Source organism: Oreochromis niloticus, linkage group LG6 (assembly GCF_001858045.2).
Source record: "Oreochromis niloticus isolate F11D_XX linkage group LG6, O_niloticus_UMD_NMBU, whole genome shotgun sequence".
Taxonomy (NCBI): Eukaryota; Metazoa; Chordata; class Actinopteri; order Cichliformes; family Cichlidae; genus Oreochromis; species Oreochromis niloticus.
Window position 1 is genome coordinate 33,218,747 of NC_031971.2, and position 25,439 is coordinate 33,244,185.

A 25,439-nucleotide genomic window follows, 5' to 3' on the forward strand; every position below is an offset into this window, starting at 1 on the left:
ATTGTTCCAGAAGCTTTGCAAAACTAAACAAATAAGGGTTCAATTTGTCATACACGGCTTCTCCAGTTTAGCTATATTCTTGTTAAATGGATAACAATGTTGTTATATTTTAAAACCTGCTATGGATAAAATTATTTTTTTATTATATCCTGATGTGCAAAACCTTTGAACTGAGCCTTGAATTTCCCTTAGTCACTGATCAGATGTATTTTTGCCACTTAAGTGTTAGAAAAGTGAAACCTTATGTCAATAATAACATTTAATATATTAGGAGTATATTAAATATCTTTAATTTCAGTTTTAGCTCTGGACTACAGATACAACAATACATGTATCACCTGCTTTCAGGTCCCTTAACACAATATCGAGAGAAGAAAACCCGAGAAGCAACAGCAAAATATTACAAACTATCTTTATTCTACATTTTTATGTAATTTACTTCAATGTACAGTCTAAAGGATAATTTGTGGAAACACACAAAACACTGTTCAGAAGAACATAAATTGATATGCATAAAAACAAAAGTTTACTAAAGGTTAGAAAATGAACAGTGGCGTTCTTGCACCTGTTAATACAGATGCATTCTGGGCATCACAACACAAGATAAAAATCTTCTAAAGCACTGTAACCTATTCACCAGTCTTTAGTTAGTTCCAAGTCGTAGTGACAGGTTTATGAGATACTGTATAAAAATGAAAAAAAAAAAAAGTTATATTTTTAAAAGAAAATCATATGAAAAGGAAATGGCAAGGTCTATTTACAGTTCTGTAAATAGAGACCATTGGAAAACACTAGCTTAGAAAAGTAAAAATCCCATGATGCTGATGACAAGTAACAAATTAGTTATGATACTTAACATGCTAGTCACATTTCCCTTCATTTTAAGATTTTTTTTTTTTTTTTTGCAGGCTTACAGTTTTTTTTTTTCTTTCTATCCTCTCTGTATAAACTACACCGACAGCAGCCTCACATAGAAGTCAAACTGATGCTACCGTAACGGCCACAGCAGAGCGGATATTGTTGTTATTTTCACATGAAATGATGCAAAGACAGTCACCTCTTCCCCGTTGGCAATGCAGCTGCATCATGTAGCATATCCAGTTATTCTATGTTCAAGAAACAAACATCAGAACATAAAATATAAATATTTCACTTGTAAAAAAAAAAAAAAAAAAAACAAAGCCTAAACAGCTGTAATATGTTCATATATGTTCAACATGGTTTTATCCAACGCATTAAGCACATTCACCACTACTCACTCCACATCAAGCCAAACCAAAGAACATTCCAAAAACTAAACGGCACGTTCCTTCCCTTTTTGCGGCCTAAATCAACAGGCCGATCCAACACACTGAAGACCAACAGAAGAGGTCGAGACTTTAAAAATGTGAGGCAGTTTAACGTTGCTTTTAGTGGATGGTGGGAAAAGGGAAAAAAAAAAAGTTGCTGTGTTTGAAAAAAATAATATGAGGCAGCACTCTACCTTGTGTGTACGAACACTGATGCCACTGACATCTGCATTAAAGATCCTGAAAACCTTTTCTCGATGATCAGCAGAGCCCAGTATGAACAAAATCTGAACAGTTTTAATAATTTAAAGCAAGATTTTTTTCTTTCAAAATTCTTTTTAAAAACGAGACATTTAACTAGCAGGGGCGTCATTAACTTTTTAAACCAATTAGTTTAGACAAACATGCATTTATAATAAATTCCAATGGCAGCTGGTGGGTAGTTTGGTCATTAGTTAAGTTTGTGTGTGCATTTTAAATGCATTTTATCATAACCCCTACTAAACCACCTCAACCAAGTTTAAAAAAATTAAATAAAATAAAACTTTTGATATCGATTCAAAAATTCTGTTTTTCCATTTAGGATTTTTTTTAAAGAAAAATAAACCTAAGCAGAAAAGTCCACATAACACAAGCTGTTTCAGTTATTCAAGCTATGAAGTCTTTAACAGCTTCATAGCAATCACACAGTGACTGCGTAAATGCAACCTGCCTCCAAACGTTTGTGGTCCAACGTGGACTGAAGGTTCTCAAATAACTAGAGTCAACATGTTGCAATCAATCTGAGCGCATTTCTTTCCAAGACATGACTCAGCTGGTTACCAGCTGGTTGTATTCTGTTTATATTCCCATATAACAAGCAAGGTTGCAGAGTGCTTATGTCATTTTGCATTTCAATCGCTATCCTGCAGCAACTATGCCACCATTTGTGGAAGAATTTCTGAATTTCTATGAGGCTCTGACTGGACTCTGGATGCAAGTAGTTAATATGAATTTCTGCGTATGCAAACAGAAAACAAATTTGCAACAGATTTGTGATTTTGCAAATCACCATAACATCACAAACAGACTGACCCCATTCTGCTGTTGCAAACTGATAGCAGACTCACTCCTTTTGCTATTTTATCGCAAACACACACAAAACACACTTTGAAGAGGGCAACTGACTGTGACTGGTCACAGACATAATTCCCATTTTTGAAGAAATCATTTCAAAGGCAACAATTTGGAAGTTAACTGCACACAGTCACAATCATTTTGGTCATGCCACATCATTTTATGTTGCTTTTCCTACTCCGACTGTAGCGTAATAGAATACATGTTGTATAAGACGAAGTGTGTAAGGTGTTTTAGAATAAGTTTTCAGGAGCTTTAAGTTTAACAAGCTTGTATTTTGTTGCAACGATCAGAGCAAATGCAAAATCAAGCATTTAATGTTGGAGCACTTCACTCATTTCTGACCTGTGAACACAATCTACAACACATCGTAGTGTTAAGAAGCCCGCTAGCAAAATACTGTAAACACAGTTCATATTTCATCCTCCCATGAATGGCATGATAATACTGGACCTGTGGATAAAAGTCAGCTAAAACTCGTTAGACCTTTTTAATTACGTTTTTTGTCGAAAACACTACTTTCATTACATGCCGAATCCACTTTCATGCTCTTTCCTTTTTTACACACTTCGCAAAATAACAAACTTGAAGACCTTGTACTGTACACCCCCCTTACCAAAAAAATAAATAAAAAAATTTAAAAAAATCTGATAAATGAAATACTCAAGTTATACTTCCGAAACAATCAAGCTGACAAATACTGCATAACAGCCGCTCATGGTGTTGAACAATTAGCTCATCTCATTCACCTTACAGGTATTTATAGAAACAGTACTGTGTTTCGGGGTAGTCATAGAGACTAAGGATAAAATACAGATACTCTGCCCTCTTTGTTGCTTGGTAACAAAGCATCAATTCAATAGCCTCACTTGTGTACGGCCTAACCAAACTCCAAACAAGTCAAAGAAGATATTTATCTGGGTATCGAGTAGTTTGACACCAGCTTGTGCTTCAGTTTTGTCCAACACCTTCTTTGCTTACCGTCACTCAGGATGCTAAAGTCTGAGTGAGTCTACCGTGACAGAAACACACACAGAAATACCCTTACATACAAGTTACAGCTCTATAAAGACAAGCAAATAAAACAAAATGGATAAAAAAATTTGAATGTTGTTCCCATGTTGCATATAAAAATGTTTAATGTCTGCACTGATTTTTCGGCACTTATGCTGAAAAGTGTTTTCCCCGTGACAGCAATGTGCATATTCTGTCAGTCTGTGTTACACTTCAAACTACAGTAGAAAGTCCAAACCTGGTGGATTAAACCGTAAACATGACCAAAACTAAGTGATCCACCAGCAGGACTTGAAACTCAGCTTATAAAAAGATAAAGAAACGTGGTGTGTGATGTCTGTTTGAGTGTGTGCGCTCTCTGTCTGTCTGCTGGGAGAATTATACAGAAATCAAATGAATTTACAAATCAAGAAGTTTGTGTGTGTTTTCTTTTTTAACTAAGCTCATACAGGTTTTGTTTAGAGGACCGAGCATGCACAGTCTTCTGACAGTCATATGATCTCTTTTGCTACTGGTCCTTTACACTTATCCTCAGAAATTTCAAGAATGTGTACGTGTGTGAGCGTGTGTGATCACACATATGCACACTGGAGATGTTTTCCCCTCTCTGCCTCCCTTTGAAAGCAATCACTACTTTACTCTACTAGGAAAGATAAGAAGGCAGGAACGGGAACATGGCTCCCCTCTAAAGGTCCTATTATATTACTCTTCTTCTTCCTCCTCCTCCTCCTCCTCATCATCATCCTCATCGTGACAGTGAGTGATCTCCTGGGGAGTCTGAGGGAACAGGTTGGGTGGCTTGATCTCGCTGAATGAGCGGGTCAGCTGGTTGCGCTTGCACTCTAGCTCTTTGCAGTCACTGCAGTGGGTGCGGTTGCGGGTAGCCAACGGGGACTCTGTGTCGATGTCCACGTGGGTGTGTTCAACTGTTGACTCATGGGGCATCTGGAAGAGGAGAAATAAGAAAAATTGATAAGCGATAGACTATGACTGGTCATTTGCTTTTAAAAAACTCTTGACTAATTCACCAAGCTGTATACTACATTTTTCACACAACAAGAACACAGTTAACCTTTAAATTGTTTTACGAACAATGACAAATCAGTAACTTTTAAGAGACAATATTTTAGTATGTGCATCAGTGAAGTGTGGCAATGTGTCTGAATCTCAAGGGTGTGTGGTTTCATTCAATTCCCCCACTTTACATTCAGATACTCACTAGTATGTGTGACGCTCTGAAGAGGTAGCTGAAGGGGTAATAGAGCAGGTTAATGAAGGAGGCTGCATACAGATCGGCGTAACGCATCACTTGTGAGGCAAACAGAGTCTGTCTGGAGCCACTGCGGAACAGGCTACCCATCATGCCATAGCACATGTCCATGTCATGTGTCACTTTCTACAAAACAAGAAGAAAAAGAGAAACTGGTAAGCCTTAAAAATCACGTCAAAAAAGAGGGACACTGATTCATTAACCCTGGAAAGTATGGTTAATAAATTATTTGGGATGTCGTATTTGTTCAGTGAAACAGCTGAATCTGCATCTTTTTCCAACAGCCCATGAGAGATAAACACTGACTGAAAGGGCTCTTTGATGAGGCGGTTTAATGATTAGTCTCTGTGAAACAAACACCATTAAAACCATGTAAGCAGCACATCTGTTGTCATAGCAGCAGAGGTCATTAAGGGTGTACCTTGATTCTCCTCTGGATAGTGCTGATATCCGGCCTTTCATTACTGCTGCTATCCAGATGCCTGAGAAGGAAGGAGGAGAAAAACGATGAGGACTGGGTGGGGGTGTGGATACTGATATCAGCCTCCTGAAAGGTGATGAGTCAAAGAGGTGGCGTAACAGGGAATTGCGCCAGGCTATAAATAACGTCAGTGAACCTGGTTATCAGGTGCACACTTTGACACTTTAGACTTTACCCTATTGGCCCTGTGGGTTTCTTTTAAATATGCAGTATCCACACATGTATGCAAACAGACACTGTTACAGCCGAGAGCAAAGAGCAGCAGAATGGGAATCTGGGGGGGGGACGAAGCTAAAGGTCACAGTTCTTACTTGTAGAGTTCTGCCAAGAAAACATCCAGGCCCTGGAGTTCCTCGAATAATGCTGGAAAACAGAGGGAGAGCGTGAATCTCTGTCTCTTCAGCACATTAGAGTACATGTACAGTTGCTATATCTCTGTACAAATGTTTGATATTTTGAGAATGTATCCTCTGAGAGTGAGATCATTTAGTAACAGGTTTTGCACTTATAGATGTAGCTTTTACACAACATTTTACATTCCAGATTGCTGTTAAAGATCAAGTCCCTTCTGAGACTGAAAAAACATGCAGCCAAACTAGCCCTCCCACATGTCTGCAGACTATGTGTTATTATAAGTCAAGTTCTTTCTAGACTTACAGCTCTTGTCGGTCCACACGTGAAGCTCCTGGGCCAGCTCAGGTATAACCAGGAATGTTCTCCAGCCTTGACGTTTCTTGGATTTGAGGATATCTCCAAAAATATGGTCCCCGATGTATACTATGTCCTTTCCCTTGGCTCCCAGCAAGTCACACACAATGTCTGAAGAGCCTGAATGACAGTAGCATGTTACTATGTATGCATTCCTGAAGTCCAAGAATGACAGATGACTAAAGTCTATCTTAAAGAATAAATGATGTAGGACAAATAAAACCTTACCTCCAGAGTAGACTATCCCATGTTGCAGTGGTCCTGTGTAGGTTCCTATCTTTAGACGTCCTGTTGTCTGAAATGAAGAAAATAAATAAGTCCCTAAAAAAGTGGGTCTGAATAACATAAGTGAAATGAGTGAGTGCATTTTACAAGACAAAGGGTATAAATTAGTTACAATTTATACATGTCAAGCAATTTTTTAATCATTCTGTACTTGTTCCATCTTCCTGAAAACAATAATCTAATTACTTATGCACTGATGACATGTTTCGAGGGCCTTTGCCTCTGCTTTTTTCTGGCACAAATTTATGCTTAAATTTACATCATTTTATGCTTTTTAAACTCAAAAAACTCCATGAGTAATCTTTGGTTGCCCATTAATATATATGTAACAAAAAAATTACATACAGATTTCATCTAATTTGACCCTAGGATGGATCCCAGGTTGAGCCAGTGACTAAAACCAAAATGCAAACTACGCTCGAACGACTTTCTAACAAAAAACTCACTCATGCACTCTATACTGTTTTCAGCAAGCTGCCCCTCAGTTTGAAACAACTGGTGTGTTTTTGGAAAACAAAACGAACACTCTGCTCTAAGAAATCCTGAACAGCCCTGACTGAACAGCAAATAAGGGACAGACTGTAAGCCATAACATAACACATGCCAGCTAGGGTTCACTTATAATATCTTCTCTGGCCAGAACTCTCTGTTCTGATTTTGCTTACTGTGTCCACTTGTCTGAGCACTGTACCCTCTGCGAAGAACAGCGGTTTCCTGGCATCCACCAGGATCAGATCAAAGTAGGACTGCCAGGGCCGGTGGGGGGTGCCAGGCTGGGGTGGATGGAAACACGCAAACATGAGTACAAAGACAAAACCATGATGTACATTTATGTTTGACAATAATTGAAAACACTCTGCTCTAGAAAAATATGTTTTACCTTTGGGCCATGAGGGAAGTCGAACAAATAGGTCATGATTTTCTGTAACACAACACAAAGTCTCTAAGTCTGATTTGACACATACTTTGTTCATAAGCTAATACACGTGTTACCGACAAACTGGTAGAAAACTAATAAAAGGATCTCGGCATTAACTTACTGGCATCTAAGTCTTTCACTGTTATTGCATTACTGTTTTCCCTAATCAGTAAGTTTCCACCATAACTGCACACACACACACACTTACATCAGTGTATTTGTAGTCACTGTTGGTTGCCAAGAAAACCTTGGATACTTCATTCATTCGGCTGAGAAGAAGAGGCAGCTTTCCCTGGTGGGAACAGAGAAGAAGAAAAGAAAGAAAAAGAATGAAGCTCTAAGCATCTTTACAAACCAGCCTCTTCACAGACTACAAGAGTGTGAGACACTGTGTGTGTGTGTTTTCTCTGCAGCAGTGCACTCACAGTGAATACAAACTACTTACATCTTTCACTACATACTTCTCCAAGTTCTCCACAGTCTTCTCCTTCAGCGTACCCTGCAATGTGAGACCAAGGGGTTAGCAAAATCATCAATAACTACACATATCAGTGAATAATGCTGGATTTCCATCTGTTTTTTTTTTTCATTAAAAAGCTTCAAAAACGCTGATAAAAATTCTTAAAATGACATGTAAACCTAACTCCTTTGTTTAAAATTGCATTAACATTGGTATAATCTTTCTATCCATTATCATTATGCAATAATGCAACATTTCAAAAGTTTAATCATTAGCTTTAAGAGCTCACCGAAAAGTGCTTACACATCTTGAACTCACTCCCTTTTCAGAGGATGCTCAGTGATGTTCAATTTTAGCACAAGAAATTAAAACAGCTTTCTAGTGTCAAACTCTAAAGAAAAGATCACTATACACAATAAAGATCAGACATTCTAGTGAAGTAACATGTTAAAGCACAGCCGTACGGTTAATAGCAGTTTAGAAGCAGTAATTGGTGACGACTGCTGCAGAACCTTTGGGACCTTGCGTTGTTTAGTTGTGGCATAATCAGTGGTAGTGTTTCAAGAGTATTTCTAATTCTTCTGTAACAACTTCTCTTTTCGCAAAGGTTTAAAAATTGGTTTACAGTCTAAGACGAATATGCATGGACTGAATTCTAGTCTAACTGCACTTTATTTTTGAAACAGGTTTAAGTATTTTTTAACTGAATATAAGACATAGTTGACAGAATTTTAACTGTGAGCTTGTGTTAGTATGTTAGTGCAGACTGAAACATATGTGTACAGAAAATATATGCCTGCATATGAATGATGTGATGAATGGCATTATTATTAAGACAGTCTCAAAATTTCCTGTATATGTCGTCTTCACAAATACATATCAAATAAAAACTGGGAGACATTATCCCAGAAAACATTACAAACTTATCTGGATTCTGTCAAGAGACTCGATTCATACATCGTATGAGGAAAATGTTACTTGGCTTGTTGGAGGCTGCCTTCTGTTGTTACATTATATTATATTTGGCCAGAACAAATTAAAATTAAATGGTTGTTTGTGTGTGTGTGTGTGTGTGTGTGTGTGTGTGTGTGTGTGTGTGTGTGTGTGTGTGTGTGTGTGTGTGTGTGTGTTTCATTCTTTGTCTTTTCTTTTAGGGAGATCATAACAAAATGAGGCTTAAGTTCTTACTAATCACTTTCTTAAGTGACAAAAAGAAACCCACAAATTACATACATTCACAGCAAACTTATTAGTACTTTATGACTTGCGATTAAGAGATACAGCACTAACACATGCCAGGTATTACGGACTCAAAAGCCCAGGTTATCTGTGTATACGAAGAACTCTTCCATGTCAGGAAGGTAAGGTAGGACTTCCACCAAGACAGAGAAGGGGGTATCACAGAGACGTCAAATGTATGAGAGGTTGTGATGTTATGTGAATGATGTAACATGCCTCTTATTGAGTATGTTTATTTCAATTCAATTATTCTTTGCAAATAATAACTTGTCCTCAAGATATAATTTATGCACTCTACTCCATCACATGATCTAGTTTTAGCTCCAACAAATCAGATTAAATCTTAGTGGTTGCATGTGTTTTACCTTGAAATGGACCCAGTCAACAGCATCCCGGACATCCTGGAACATGCTTTTAAAGGACATGAAGAGGTCGCCATCTTTGAAGCCAGTTTCACAGCTGGGGGAGGGGAGCAAAGACACACACATACACAGCCGTCGGACAGGCCATAGCTTTATAGAAGGTTTTCAAAAACATGACATTTGTTTTTTGTTTGCTTTTAAATGGGATAGCCTTCCCTTGTTGGAGGGGTCCCCAGCCAAACAGGAAAACATTCTCCCCCTAAAAGACCAACAACCAGGTTTCAGAGGACAAAGGACATGCAACCATTCCAGATTACATTCTCAAAAAAAATTACAGGCCATTAAATCTCCTTACTTTAACATTCAGAGGATTATCTTGTTGTTATATCAGGATTTCATTCTCTGCAAATAGTTAGTAATTGTTTTTATTCCTATCTGGATTTGATAAGAATCCATACTTTTTCACAATTGGTAAAACAGATTAATAGATATAGTAATTGTAATTGAAACGAAGGGTTATTTGACTGAACTCCCACTGGATTAACAATAGAATTAGACGAGATTAGCAGTTGAGACACCTGAACCCTCCCATGCGTTAGGGCTTGCTCTTGACCCTTTGTGGCTTGCAACTGTCATGGTCTCATCATGCGGCGCCCAGAAACTTGTTGCAGGCCAGATAAAGCAGAGGAAAGTTTTCTTACCTGTCATATCTATCACAGTTGGTGAAGAAATCCACAAGGCAAGCAAAAAGGTAGGTCTCTGTGACGAAAACAGGAAGATAATGTCAAGAACCTCAGTGAAATTATTTGCCGCCCCAGCCTTCCAGATTTAGATTCTGTTGTACACATTCATCCCATTCTTCTGTATGGGAAAGTTCTTCCCACCACCACCACAATACTCCAATTTTTATCATAGGACTTAAACACTGGTCTTATTATAAAGCCCACCAGAGACTTGACTTTATTTAGCAGCTAAGAAAATAGAGAGTCAGTCTGTAAGGTATGATCCATTTTATATAGCTTCTCACTAAGCCTCCAGAATCACCAGCAAGGCCAGAACCATCATCCCTGACCAGTCCCCCCTTAATACGACCTTTCCATTCTTTTCCCATTGGGCAAAATATACAGGACCATTACTAGCTGAACATATTTAGGGATAATACTTAACTCCAAGCTATTAGGTTCTTGAAGATGCATTGAAGCTCTTATTAATTCACTTTACCTACATCAGGTTGTGCTCATAGAATCGGAATGCATTGGGCACTGAAATGTGTATGTATGTATCATGCATTTGCAATATTAACTGTACTACTTGCACTATGGACTGTTCCCTTCTGCAATCTGGACTATATCCTGCTGCACTAAAAATCACTTTAAAAGTAGATACACTGAGCTACTATGGGCTGATCTGTTACATGCACTTGTATTTTGTATCACGTTGTACGGTGCTGTGTGTTGTGGGATGTGTCTTGTTGTATATGTGAGCACACCATGACAATTCCTTTCAGTTGTTTTGTTGAAATGGCCACAATAAGCTTGAACTTGAACCCACCTGGCAGATTGAAGAGGGTGTTGAGGATATAGAAACGCTCTGTATCATCTCTCTGGATAAACTTGTTGGGGTACCGTTCACGGATCTCTGGGCTGGAAACAGCAAAAAAGCACAAAAGAGAATAAAATGTTTTGTAAAATGTTTATATTTATCATGCTTGCTTGTATGCAGAGATCTGTGCATTTTTGAGGGGGAATGTTGAAAATACTTACCCTCGCAGGAAATTGAATCCATGGACACAGACCAGGATATTACCATAAGCATCAACCTTCAACAAGTTTCCATACATGGTATCAAACACAAGGCCTCTGAAAAAAGGAGCAAAGGAATGCATGATTTTGCAATACACGAGTAAAACAGCCTTTCTAACAATCATATCACTTGGCACTTAAATTCCTATCACTTGTTATCTTTTTACTACAAAATAAATACAGTGACACTGAACTTTGCACAGGTGATGGGGTTTTTCATACTATTACTTGGCTCAGATAGATATCCCAGCTAAAAGGTTAACTGGACTACAAAGTTTAGAGATTAGGCAACAGAAACAGCAATTGGTGGATAATCTGATGGCCACGATCAGCATCATGATGTCTGTGCAGAGAGATGGGACTGGTCTCACCTGGTGGGAAATGATGGGTCATAGACGAAGCTCAGGAGCTCCTGAGGATAACCGATGGACACTAGCCGTTCCACTGTCAGCTCGAAGCCTAATGATTCATATTCAGGTGACTTATACACTACAAAGGAAACACATACACAATAGTTTAGTAAATAATGCCAGCTGCCCATAAAAGTGTCCTATAGACACTTTAAATACTGTGAAATGTTACATGAAAGTAGTTAATATTATATAAATGCATACAATGCATGGTTATCAATATAACATATTTTAAATCAGATGTTTAAAAACTTTCCCCCCGTGTTTGTTTGAATTTGTATTTATTACCTTTTGTAGGATAACTGCTTTAATATTGATAGTGATCCTGTAACGAAATGGTATCTATCTGAAAACTTGACTCAAATTTATACAAACAATGTTGTATTTAAAAACCCCAGAAGCCTGGCCTGTGGGGTGATTTGATGGCAAACAATGGTTAATGAGGTGATATGCATTTTGTTGCACTCACTCAAGTTACACAACAAATAAGTTTGAGTTTTCAAAGGCCACCTTATCCATTTGAGATAATCTTGTCTCTGTATTTTGTCAACAACATGTTTTCACTCTACTGGAACATCCCCTCACACCCAATGCCCTTCTCAGTCCTGGCTACCAACATGGACCAGGATGTTCTGCACGCAAATCTACAAAGAAAGAGGATCAGGCGGGCAAATGAAAAATCACTTGATGTTCAGCAGTGGTTTTAATGAGGCCAATTGAGGCTGACGAGCCCCTAACCCGTCACTGCCAGTGGTAGATATTTACCCCAGGCTAAACGAAAAGTGAGACAGGAGTGGGCTCTGGAAATTAAAACATACAGTGATGCAAGGCTAAAAAAAGACTGGCAGAGGATTAAAATGCTTTTTGACAGGGGGAAAGAATATGTCAGATGTTATAAATATGAAACAGAGAATGCACTGGTGTTATTGCTTGCTTTCTATACCCCCAGTGGGGTGGTGGAAGGCCCCTCAAGGGCAAGAAATATTGGCTGATGATACTTAGAGAAGAGTTAGTTGGAGGGAACAGCACTGTAGGTCAAGCAGGAAAACATCTGTGTCCTACTCTGGAAAAAGTGTGTGCATACACAAGTCCTGGGTTATACAGAGAGATAATAAGTATACAGAGAAGTACAGGAAAAGCCTGGGTTCAGTAAAGCTCTATTCTTTTGTTGACACCTTTACTCTGTAAGCATGAATTCAATTCAATTTTATTTATACAGTGCCAAATCACAACAATACTTGTCTCAAGGCGCTTTATATTGTGAGGTAAAGACCCTACAATAATACAAAGAAAACAAAAAAAACCCCAACAATCATATGATGTAACTGCATCAGGCAGTTTCTGCATTATAATCACGTAACCTCTTGTAGTTCACCCCCTGCTGTGTTCTCCCAGTAAACAGGGTTTGGGCCCTCTGCCCAGAGCAGCAGCATACACCAATATAACTGCCTTTCCCCCTCCTCTTTGCTTACTTGTAATATTCCTCATGAAGCTCTGAGTTGCTACAAAGAAGCCTATTTTAAAACCTGTTTCCCTTCTGTCACCCTCTCCGCTTGAGGTCACTGGGAGTCTCTCTTTACATGTTGTCTTTTGGAAATTAGTGCATCCCACACATAAAACAGAACAAATCAAATCTCTTAAAGAGTTTGTCAGGCTGGAAAACAGAATCAGGAAAATGGTTTGATATATAATAATTATTCTAGACAATTTTAAAACCTATGGGACAGCTAAAACTCCCTACTACACAAAGTTAATATTAGGTCAAAAGCCACTAAAGTTCCCCCAGTGATTTTTTTTCCATAATGTTACTGTTTAATAAAAGTGCACCAGCCAGAGTTAAGTTTGGAATGAACCATGGTTAGGTATTTTATGTTAAAAGCCCTTTACATCAAATCTTCGAACTGTGAACTGTTGTAATAGAGTATCATAGAACTGTATTTCATGAAAGCCACACCCAAGACTACGTAATGCAACATAAAGCCACATATTTTAGTAAATGAGACATCTGAGATGCTCACGTTTACTGCATTTTTTGTAAACAGGAAGATGGGTTATTGTTGTTTGCTGTGTCCTTGACTCCCCCCCCCTGTGGTGGGAACTTCAGAGATCTGTTTCCCTTTTTATCCCCAATGGGACTGATGCCAGATAATTATACTCCCACTGCTCCAATTGCTGAGCAGCAACGTATGTCTCCAGAGTTTATAGGCCAGGCCACCACAGGCCTACATGTAACGTAGACCTCTTGCATACAAGATAAACAACCAACAGCAAGCCCTTCTGCTGATAGACCCTTATCTCCAAATCAGATATAGTGTGTCATACAAGGAGACTCTATCTGAACCACAGCACACAGCAATAATTTAACTTGTCTCTAATATGTGCAGAGAATAAAGTGGAAATGTAGGCCTTTGTGACAAATTTACAACACTATGAAGCATATTGTGGGAAAAATTAGAAAGCTTAAACATTGCCTCGGGGGCCCACATTCCAGCCAAAAGTCTGTGAGAAAACTAGGACAAACCTGCTCGTTTATCTCACTGCAATCTGGGCCTAAAACTGTGTTTGAGCAACTTTCTGCAGGGTGTTACGTGTTCCCTTTAGGAGCAGAAGAACAGATGAAGCAATGTTGTCTCAACCAATGCTAATTCAGTTCACAAAGTCTTACAAAATGTATGACATTTGCAATTTGTTTGCACTAAAGCTTTAGAAGAGAACAAACTTTTCACCTCTGCTTATCCTCATGTTGAGCAAAATGGCACAAAATATTTCATTTTGGCTTGTTGAGAAGTCGCTGTGCGTCATTACACTGATGCATGACGACAATGCATCATGAGATTGTCTATAACAATCTGAAATACTTATGTTGATATTAAAAACAAGCCCTAAAATCCCATTTTCTTTGACCATCTTTACTCCAAGAGCTATAGACAGTCATATGAACACAAAATACTTTAATTGTTGGTTAATTAGTTCTTTTACACTGCATTTCATTTATAGTCTGAGCACAGACAGGAGCACAGCTGGCAACAGTTGATGGTGAGGTCTCTAAGAACCAATCGTAATTTCTCAATATCTGAATTAAACTGGAATTCCCCTGTTGCTGGCACAGTGAAATTTGATCAGACAGCAACCTTTATGAATGGATTACATTGTTGCTTCTTTTTTAAATACTATTTAAAGTTATCTAAAATGCTTTGACATCTGAAACCAAGGTCACAAGAACTTTAAAGGCACGTTAATAGTTTTTTTCCTTCTCATTCCTAGCAATATTTCCTTTCCAAACTTTACCTTTTTTATTTGATACATAAGATGTGATATTTTGAGCTTTTTAAGGCTATCTTAGTATGTCACTGTAAGCACAAGGATTAATCCAGAAAAACAAAGACAATTATCTTCATGAATCAGGACATGGAGCGCATTTCCTGCTTCAGTCACAATCGCTTACCAAAGTAAAGAAAAAGGTAACTTTGTAAAACTTTTTTATAACATGACAGTTATCTTCAGCTTAAATTCACTATGCAGAACTGTAATATATACTGAATACACACAATAGTAGTCTTGGCAGAGTGTGATATATGCTAAACTACAATGAGATAACTGATTACAGTTGACAGGGACTGTGTTTAAAATTCACCCAAAGCCTCACACAATCTCTGAAGATAAGCAAAATCATTAAATTAGGTTTTGCATACATTCAATTAACTTAAGGGTTTTCCCCACTTTTTTTTTTCAAAATGCTTAATCACTGCAAAAAGAATTACAGAAAAACTGCTCAAGGTTTCTCTCAGTTTCAGACTTTCTTGCTCTGTCTGAAAACACTCGGCACACAACAGACAAGCCACAATGGAGGCAGTGAATCCAGTAAAAAACCCAACTCTTTAATCATGTTGACAACTGCTCCCATCCACTCCCAATATGTTTCACTCAGCCACCGCGCTTGTTACGCAAATTGTACATATTTAAGAACTGCTAGCTTAAAATAGCAAATATCTTCAAATCTTACAGATTCTTGCCAGCTTATCTACAAGCTGAGACAGGAGCCACCCTCGTCTGTGTAGGAGCAGCACTGTAGGCAGCAACTTCACATCAGCAGCAGCGGACAGAGGAGATGACTGATATAGCAACTGATGTTTATTTTTGTCATACTTTCTAAATTTTAATCTGTGTTTTCATGTGTTTTCCTTATTAAGATTATTGAAATTTCCTGGCAGATATTGCTGAGTTTTTACATAGTGATTTAAAAAAATAAATGATGTTTCTGCTTTAAATCTCTATTTTTATAATCTTTCTTCCTCGTCTTTTTTTCATAAACATTGCTTGCAAAAAACAAGTAATATTTGAAATGTACATATTTAAGGCGTGCTGCACATCTGAACCGCCTTCTATCACATAGCGTTACGTGTGATTAAGCAACAGTCAATCTGAGGAAGCACTTCTGTGATCAAAATCTGAACACTATCCAAAGATACACGATAGCCACCCTTCCAGCAAACATTAACACTTGGTTATGAGCTCCCATAAAGAGAGTCATGTCAACAGCTGAGCATCTGTAAAATCTCTTATACCACGAATGGTGATAGGGGTCCAGAGTCACAGAAGAACTACAAGTGACTCTTTTTCTCGGGGGAGCCGTCATTGCTGAACTCAACAAACAAACGTGACCTGTTTTTCAAAGTCAGGGAAGATTTATTTTTAGATGTGTAGAGACCGAAAACTGGAGCTGAGTCACAGAACAAAGTGGCATGAAAAATCAGGATATTTTTGGCCCGGTTGCTAGCCACTAGGAAAAAGAACATATGCAATTAAGTCTGTGTTACAGAGAGTTACTGCTGGCTTAACATTTCATTATCCTAGTGTTATGGCATGCTCAGTGTATCACTATCATTGACCTAAATAATACTTTGTGGGCAACAAGCTGTGGTTCAGGGGCAATGGTAGGGTACCCAAATATAGAGCTGAAAAGAAAGGAACTCTAGACTTCAACATCTACACCAAACATGAGGTCACAGCACATTTAACAGCTAGGGATGTTTTTTCAGCTTCCAAAGGCATATAAATAAATGTGCTCTCAAAATCTAAATTTAACGTGACAACCACAAAGTTGGTTTCCTCTCAATCAATGCCACTCCAAGACACTTTTATAGATTCATTACATAACGTTTATCAAGATAGGAATGGTCATTTTGACAAGACTTTATTATTGTTGACAGCACAGACAAGCCATGTAAACTGAGAATGTGCTATACAACACTCCAGCCAACTTGGCCTGCATACCAAAACCCTAAAAAGTGCTGATTAATTAGATCAATAAATTGATCAATTGTTTATTAAATCTAAAACACTTTTGGACCATATATAATAAATGTCTCTTAAAAACTGGCAAATTTCAAACTTAGCAAGCCCAAATACATACAAGAAAAAATAAAAAAAGATCCAAATCATAAAAATAATTATAATCTGACTTTGACTGTGTCATTGTGTCTTTTCTTTTTCAGTCATTATGTTGTAGAGTTATTGGTATGCTTGGGATCATTGTCCTCTTGCATGACCCAGTTTCGACCATGCTTTAGCTGTCTAACAGATAGAATCATGTTTGACTCAAGTATACAGAGTAGTTCATGGTCAACTCAGTGACTGCATGGTGACCAGGTCCTATGGTTGCAAAAAAGCAAAAAAAACCCCCAAATCATCACCTCTTCACAGTTGGTATAAAGTGTTTGTGCTGATATGCTCTGCTTAGTATTCAAACTGTGCATTATAGCCAAAGAGCTCCACTTTGGTGTCATCTGTTCAAATGTCATTGTTCCAGAAGTCTTGTGTTGATTTTCTCTTTGTTTGGCTTTTTTTGTTTGTTTGTATTTGTTTTTAAAATTTTCTTTGCACTGTCTGAACTTGGGGTAAATTTGTGGGGTCCTCTCCTGGGAAAACTATGACATTGTGATAACACATCTCAATCGTTCAATCCAGAAAACTGCCCAAACTTCTGCTTTTACAGAGGTGATCCCACTCCTGACGATCAATTAATCAACTGTATCCGATTAGCACCTGGATGCTATTTACAGTCTTAAGTCCAGGAACCATTTAGGGTATAATTTATTATAATAGGACTGCATAATACTGTGAAATCTCTTTTTCAAATGATAAATATGCCATTTTTCCCTCCAATCACTGACTTCATTAGTTAACTGATTATCCAAACTCTGATCTGATTATCACTGTTTGTAATTGATTGTGTGATTGTGTATTTAGCTTACCTGCTAAAGTGTAATCCATATCAAAGCCAAAGCACTTAATCTTCTCCATTGCCAAGCTTCTGTTGACAAAGATTCTGGGGGGAAAAAAGTTTTTTTTGTAAATTTTATGTAATCATCCACAACAAATTATGACACGTAGCAGTTGCCCCAAGTCAGAAAAAGAAGAATGTTATCCCTATTAAACAAACTACACATATACATACACAACAACTGCCCTTTTTTTCCCCAAGTACAACTTTTAAATCTTTCAAAAGGTACATTTATAGGATGGAGTAAGGCATCTTGACACAGGTAGCCCACAATCTTTGCTATAGCTTCAGCAGACATTTGATGAATTGTCTGCTGATGAAGATGAATTTACTATTACCACTACTAGTACTACTAGTACTCAATATTTGGCAATTACCACAAAGTGTAAAAGAATAAATTGTGTTATTGTGTTAGGTACAGAGCCTTAAGAAGCCAAAAGGCAGCTTATGACAAGTACTTATGAAGAGCTTACTAAGTCATTTCAGGGAACTATGCCTTATTAAACACCAATATATAACAAATAATTAACTGCATTTTAGGTGCTGTAATCAAAATGGGAACTAAATATCCTTTTCAGATCACTTCATTTTTGTATGTACTGGAAATATCATGCCAGGATTATGGTTCTTCTACACTTTCATTAGTAAAAGTTGTTTGTTTCTCTAGAGTGTATTTTATGAGATCTACTTGATAGCATGTTCCTTAAAGATAAGAGTAAATTAATACACATAATTAGCTCTGATAATATTGTAAAATACTTGAATATAAAGTGGCCACGATGAAAGCCAGCACTTCACAGACACAGAAAATACAGTCACACACTGTTTGCATAACTCTGACTGCTAGCACAAACCTACGTAACTTATCTTCTACAGCTGGGACATAGTTGAAATTCTATACAAGTCAATATTTAATCATACAAGAACTGAAATATGTATCACACCAACAGAAAAATCAAGAAGAACACTAAATTAAAAACGAGGGTGAACTGATACACAAGTCTAAAACTGCAAGGCATCTAATCTTCTCATTTTTCTGTGACAATGGCCTATTTATCTTCACCAACGTCTAAATCAGTTGTGAAATACCTGGCAGCGGCTCCATAGTGAACAAGTTCCCATTTAGAGCAAAGTCCACGACACGACTGGCAATGCATTCTGTGTGAAATTAAACCTCGGTTTGACTCTCCGGTGCTCTGACACTGCTCCAGCAACGCAGGGCAACACTGGCCCACAAACAAAGCCCCCCTCCCTCTCTCTCTTTGCTGTCTTGCCATTCAGAAATTTTCTGACTTGTTGCAAAAATGATTGTGGCCATTCTGCGTCATTCTCTGTTGTTGTGTGCTGTCAGTCAGGGTTGTTGTGCACCATGATGTTTGTGGGCCCTCAAAGACATCTAGAACAATCACAAGTCGGGTAGAATCAAGCACGCCAGTGCCACAAGCTACAGCTGCTTCCATTACTCACATCTGGTTGAATACAAACATTTGTCGTTGGCCTACAACTACCGGTTATTTTTTTAAATTAATTTTTGTGGCTGTGAAAACTGCCAGTTGTGATTTTCAACAGAAAATTACCTCTTCAAATATGCTTAGACATCTTTATTTAAATAAAAATTAAATTAAATATGTTTAAGCTGTAACTGTTAACAAAGTTAATTCTACTTTTTACTTTCTTTCTTTTTTTTTTAATGTAAATCCTTTATTACAAATAAATCAATTTTGTAGATGAAATTAAGTGCTACTGAATCTCACACTGATCACCTGTAAAAAAAACAAATTTACACATTCAGGTTACCGACCTTTTAAACTTGAAAAACTTGTACTCAAATATCAAAATGCTATACCGAATTTGATCGTCTATATTTAGATTATATATTCAGTTGCTTATAAAATTGAGCCTATTCTGGCCTTATTTTGACATTTAACATTTAACACTGGCTCATCAAAAGAGGATGTGTTCCTGATCAGCCAAAACAAATACAGTCAACATTTCTCAGGGATGAACAGAGGATTTAATGTTTAAATCTTTTCTATTTCTGTTTTGCTGGTGCCATTTTGATGTAACCTCTTACCAGATGCCTGTGGGAGGGGTAGTAAAGAACAGCCATAAATGATAAAGCGTGCCCCTCCTAAGATCACCCATACTGACATTGGATGGGGGTAACTTAATTACTGTAGTCAGCCTTGACTTTGGCCCTGCTGACATCAGTATTGCTTCAAATAGCACCTACAAGTGAATCCCTTAATAACTTTTACTCCATCTGAGCGCAGCTGAAGAACAATCAGCCAGATTTTTTCCACTGCGCTCTAATCTCATGCAGACAGCGACTCGAACGTTTATCTGCACTGGGCAGAGCCATCAGCCCCCTGCAATGTGATATACACAGGCTGCACTGTTTTGGCTGAGCTCTTACTTTGTTGGAAAGACCTTTGTGGGTCTGTAAGATAAACAAAAGTTCACGCTTAAATCAGAAATGATTTCACTGAACAAGAACTTTTGTCAAATTGTTTCAATGAGCACCTTTGAACTTAGCACTGCACGTGTAACCCTTTGCTGGTTCATTAACTGGTTGATTTATTCCCCAGCAGCACATGCAGAGCAAACAAATGAGTGACGGTTTCATAAACCTTGTGAGCACTGCATATTATATAATAGCATGAAAGAAAAGCAGTACCCATTGTAAACATGCCTTAGAGTTAAACATTGAAAAGAAACACTCATTTTATTGCTCTGACAGGGAATAAACCCCCTATTATGTCAGTATGACTGAACGGACTTTACTACAAGCAGGTACAGGAACAAGGATGTTTATAAGTGAAAAGATATATTAATGGTCAATAAAGCTACTTACTGTAAAGTCAAAGCCACAAACTCCCCGCAAAACCAACTACATGTTTAATATGCTGAGCACAAACAGGATCTGGATTCATCCATAGTCACAATCAATTCTATGAAACATCTAAGGCAGCACAGTCTGCTTCACAGTCAAAGTGCCAAAGAGACATAGCCTAGTACATGCTGAGCGCCAATGACAGACTACAAGTAAAATAAGACAGAATTAAACTGGAAAACACAGCAGGCTAACAGGATAATCACAGATATAATCACAGATTAGTCAGTCACTCTGTTATAACGACAATAAGTGATACACAATGTAAAATCTAAGAAACGCACTTTAGTATATTTTTAAAATGAATTTATGATATGCTTTGCCATGGTGAAATACATAGTAACAAGCTACTGTCATAAACTGCTGTGTAATCCGAAGACCACCCAACACAACTCAGCTGGTTAAGTCATGATTTGAGTAGTATGAGGCAGCGGTGCGAACTGAGTCTGGCACATGTACATAGCTGTGAGTCAATTCCTGTATTGTAATAACCGATCTGAATTTTATAAATTTGTCCTTTAAAAGCAGACCTATATTATATTAACCAAAGACTAGAACTAACACTGAAACTAAGAAAAATATAACTAAACTAAACATTTTCAAACAATAAAAGCTAAGCTGAAACAAACAAACACACTCTTGAAACAAAGGAAATTTAACTCAATTTCTTTGACTACTTGCTGATGACAAATTGGTAATAAAAAGAAACAAAAAAAACACAAATAAAAGCTGTCTGAAATTAATAATGGCAGTTTCTTTAGTGTCCTGATGTCTGCATCACAGAGCGGCTCTGCATTCCTTTTTGGTTCTGTATATAACTATGCAGTTCATTCTGTAAACCCCTCTGTGGTGGGTGGCCATACAATCCATCGTTTTAACAAACAGAAACTGCATATTATTAGTTTCCATATTACAGAATGGGTGTCCACAATATTTTATTATTACTTGCAGATTTAACCTCTGAATGAAAGCTGAATTATGAACACTATTAATCCTTATATTGCAAGCCTTATATTCTTTATGTTGCGCTGACAGCCCCAAATTACAAATTCTCAAATCTTCCTGAAAACTACCATTCATTTACTTTTATTTCTATTCATAAAATCAAAATCATTAGTCCAGGGGTTTTATTCGGTTTTTTTCCACAGTAGTCCCTGTCTGGCTGCTTAATTTATGCTGTGAAATGTCAGTGTGTCCCTTGTGGATGTTTCATACCTGTGGTAGGGCTCCCTCCTGTACTTTTTCATTGTAAGGCCATCCATGTTGGCAGGCAAGTCTGCATAGTTCTGCAGTCTGTCACTCCATGAAGTGGTCATCTTTCTAACCGTTCAGTCTCTGGAGAGACAAGAAGAAAGAGACACAGAAGGCTTAAATTTAAGTTACTGAATATCCATGTTGATCAGACAACAAAAGGGGAAAAAACCCATTAGAAGCAGCAAAGTCTGTGGTGAATAGAAATGTAATTCAATCACACTTTGTCCTTTAGACTTTAGAAACTGGATTATCTGGATGAGCTAATCAAGTCCGAACCTGTAGAAACTGAGTGGTTTAAAACTTGGAAGGAGACAAACTAATAACCTGACAATTTGATTATCATCGCCTACTTATGGTGTTTCCTGTGTAATTATCAAACTAGGATTAGATTACACAGTAAGTGAGTGGAGGGTGAGGACCTACTGTATGTAAAAGTTCAAGCCAGATTTAAATGAGAGATAAAACAAAGACACGTGATACAATTTAACATGGGGATCATGGTAGTCTGAATATGAATGAGTCCTTATTTGGTTATAGCATCAGGTCACAAGCAAAAAGTTGAGACCTAAAAAAAGAGACACATAGGAAGTCTTGTGAATTTATGCTCCAGTGGAATGCAAGCCTAGTTTCTGGCCTTGTCTTTTAGCTTAAAAGGCCAGTGTTGTGTGTTTTTTTCCTCTTATGCTGACATTCTGTCATTCCTGTACTGTTGCTGGAGAGGCTGGAGGAAGGAAGGGCAGAGATCAGCTTTCTTCTTCTTAGTGCCAGCACAAAAGCAAATGAGAATCACATGCTGAGGCAAAGAACTGTCAACAGGGCCACAGACATAAAAACAAACAAACAAAAACCACTCCAATCAGTGTGCCGCTTCACAGAACACAAAACAAAAGCTTCAGCTGATTTCATCGGAAATCTTATTTTAACTGTTCGTAATTAAAAACAAGTATGGACACAATTGGTAGACAAATCACTTTTCTGTTATTTTACAGTTTGTTTGCTTTCTTAGCTCTATCTTAATTGCCCATGTTGTGAAATGGTCCTATGGGGTCAGAAGGAAGCTCTGGCTTGCAAAAATCCACAGCTCAGCATTACGAAAACCTGCTCAACTCAACAGTACTGCACACAGCAGCTGAAAAGCAAACGCAACTTAGAGAAGGCTTTGTTTCCTCTGCTCAGTCTTGGAGAGAGAGAGTGGATCGACGAGTGCTGCAACTGTACAGCGCGTGAAGCTAACTGTCACTTGTTTTGGCGAAGCAATCACGCCAGCACTATCTTTAACTCCGCAGTCAGAGAAAACAACGTTGAACACTCACAGATTATCTGAAGCTAATGTAAAAGTAGCTCGACAAGCTAGAACATCTCGTTCGCGGGGTTACCGAACAACATCCCGTTATTTACCACCGGACTACGGGGCTAGCTAACACTCCGCTCAAACCGCCTCCGTCCAGCTCTTCTTTATCTGACATTGATGCGAAGGGCAGCCAGAGGTGGTCCAGGCACAGCTAACGCGTTAGCTGGCTTTGCCACAAAAACACAAAGACTTGAAACTGTGGGAGCAGAATTCACTTTGTTCAGCTGCGGTTACTGTACTCACCTCTGAGTTCCTGAATAAAACAAATGCGCCGTCGGTTACTCTGAGCATGCGCCTTGAGCTGCGTGCAAGTCGCAGGAAAAAGTGTATATTCTGACAGAAAGCTGTGGGCGAAGCGGTGACGGGTACTCTGCAAAGCCAGGTATGTAATAGCTGTCCGTGCCCTGCCTGCTCCCTGCTGTCTCTCTCCCTGCTGCCAGCAGTTGTTATGAGACATTCAGAGGGCGGCGTTAAGTTCTGTCTATCACAGAAGGGCGGGACCATCAAGTGCCGTGGCACAATTACGTGACCCCACTTAAATTAGGCTTCACTTTATAACAAATTAATTAATTAAGAAAAAATAATATAAAATAATAATAATAAGAAGAAGAAGAAGAAGAAGAAGAAAAAGAAAAAGAAGATTTGATTTTAGCAATATGCTAAGCAAGTCTAATATGCATATGCAACCTCTATACTGGGTGTGCCAAACAGGTGAAAATTCCATAAAAAAAGGGGTAATAACTACCTTTATTGCAACCCCTAACCTTGAAAATGTATTGTTTGTAACCTCGGTGATGTTAAGTCATGATTTCCACCAGCTCATTGGCATTCATTCTAGGATTAGAGTTGATTTTTGTTTCTGAAACATGCTAAATAGGCAAATTTTCAGAAACTATAAGATGTGTGTGTAGGTTCTCAATCATTCAGGTCGTAGTACTCACTCTCTTTCCAAGCTCCTTTGGAACTATAAGATGTTAACCTTTCCTAAATGTTGATTTTACACACAGGAAAATTCATATTCCATTGGATAGTTACAATAACCAGGGACTGAACTGTTAGGGCCTCCAGGGCCTAGCCACGGGGGCTGAAGCCACAAGCTGGTGTACTACAGGTGCTGGTCCCAAGCTGATATAAATGGGGATGGTTGTGTCAGGAAGGGCGTTGGGTCCAAAATCTTTACCTAACAAAATATGTGGATCATCAAGGCTGAGAGTTCCATGTCGTATCAGTCAGGGCACGTTGGCTAAACACAAAGAAAAACGCTTGTTCAAACGCAGTGAGGGAGAAGCCAGGAGTGTGGAGGTGAGAGTAGGGACTTTTTTAGACTGTAGGGATTACTGGTAATAGCTAATAAGACCACAGACAAGCCTCATATATGTGATGATGAGTGTTGGTGTGACAGAGGTAGATGATCTCCTGTAGTGTCTCATAAAGGGAACAGCCAAAACAAGAAAAATATCTAGGACCTCTGCCTAGAGGCCCTACATCAGGTGATGTTTTCTTCATAGGGGTATTGTGAGTTCTTCGTCATCTGGCCCTTCAGCAAGGACCCTACACAGGCAAATACCCTGACAACATAGCTTACTAGGGCACGCAAATCCTTCCATCATGATAAGATGGTGATATAGTGGAAAGACCCAGCTTAGGTGATTCATGCACATGACTAGCATGTGTCCTGACCGTGTACTAAGTGAGGTGTTCCAGGCATGTCCTAACAGAAGGGTGTTCCCAGGTAAACCCAGGATATGTTGGCGAGAATATATTTGTCAGGTAGGTTGAGAACACCTTTGTGTCCCCCAGATGAGCTGTAGGTGGTGGCCATGCAGAAGGAGATCTGGGCTTCTCTGCTTATACTACTGCCTTGTCAATCTAGGCATGGTTAAGCAGCAGAAAATGGATGGGGATGGATGGAAAAACAGGTGCCTAAAATGAGGGATGTTAACACAATTCAAACCCTGTCCCTAACCCTAGATGACACTCAAGTGACCTGATGAGTGTTAAGAGGTTAAAAGAAGTAAAACAGAATACAGAAAGTATTACTTACAGGAGAAAACTTGTTTTAGGAACAACACAAGCACTAATCACATCTTATTTGGGATATGACAGTTTTGCACAGTCATAACAGATATATATATATTTTTTCATTTGTGATATCGCATATTAAAATTATGATTGGTAATGACTAAAATGTAGATATGTGAAATCACAAATGGATATCACAAATGCAGCTGTGGGTGTCTGAGATGTCACTGTTCAGAGTTCACTGTTCTGCCTGCAGACTCACCCTATAGCATAATAAAGAT

The 25,439-nt window shown here is 38.3% G+C and overlaps 1 protein-coding gene across 1 annotated transcript; it reads right to left on the minus strand.

The window, feature by feature from the left end:
- Positions 1-398: 398 nt before the first annotated feature.
- Positions 399-23,587, minus strand: nt5c2b (5'-nucleotidase, cytosolic IIb). Its single transcript, XM_003453828.5, has 18 exons — positions 23,380-23,587; positions 21,747-21,866; positions 17,610-17,683; positions 11,317-11,434; positions 10,907-11,002; positions 10,695-10,786; positions 9,845-9,902; positions 9,147-9,240; positions 7,528-7,581; positions 7,291-7,374; positions 7,044-7,085; positions 6,829-6,936; positions 6,107-6,173; positions 5,828-5,998; positions 5,482-5,533; positions 5,111-5,171; positions 4,639-4,815; positions 399-4,364 (listed from the first exon to the last, which is right to left on the minus strand). The coding sequence occupies exons 2-18, from the start codon at positions 21,845-21,847 to the stop codon at positions 4,122-4,124; spliced, it is 1,692 nt and encodes a 563-aa protein (XP_003453876.1). The 5' UTR covers positions 21,848-21,866; positions 23,380-23,587; the 3' UTR covers positions 399-4,121.
- Positions 23,588-25,439: the final 1,852 nt, after the last annotated feature.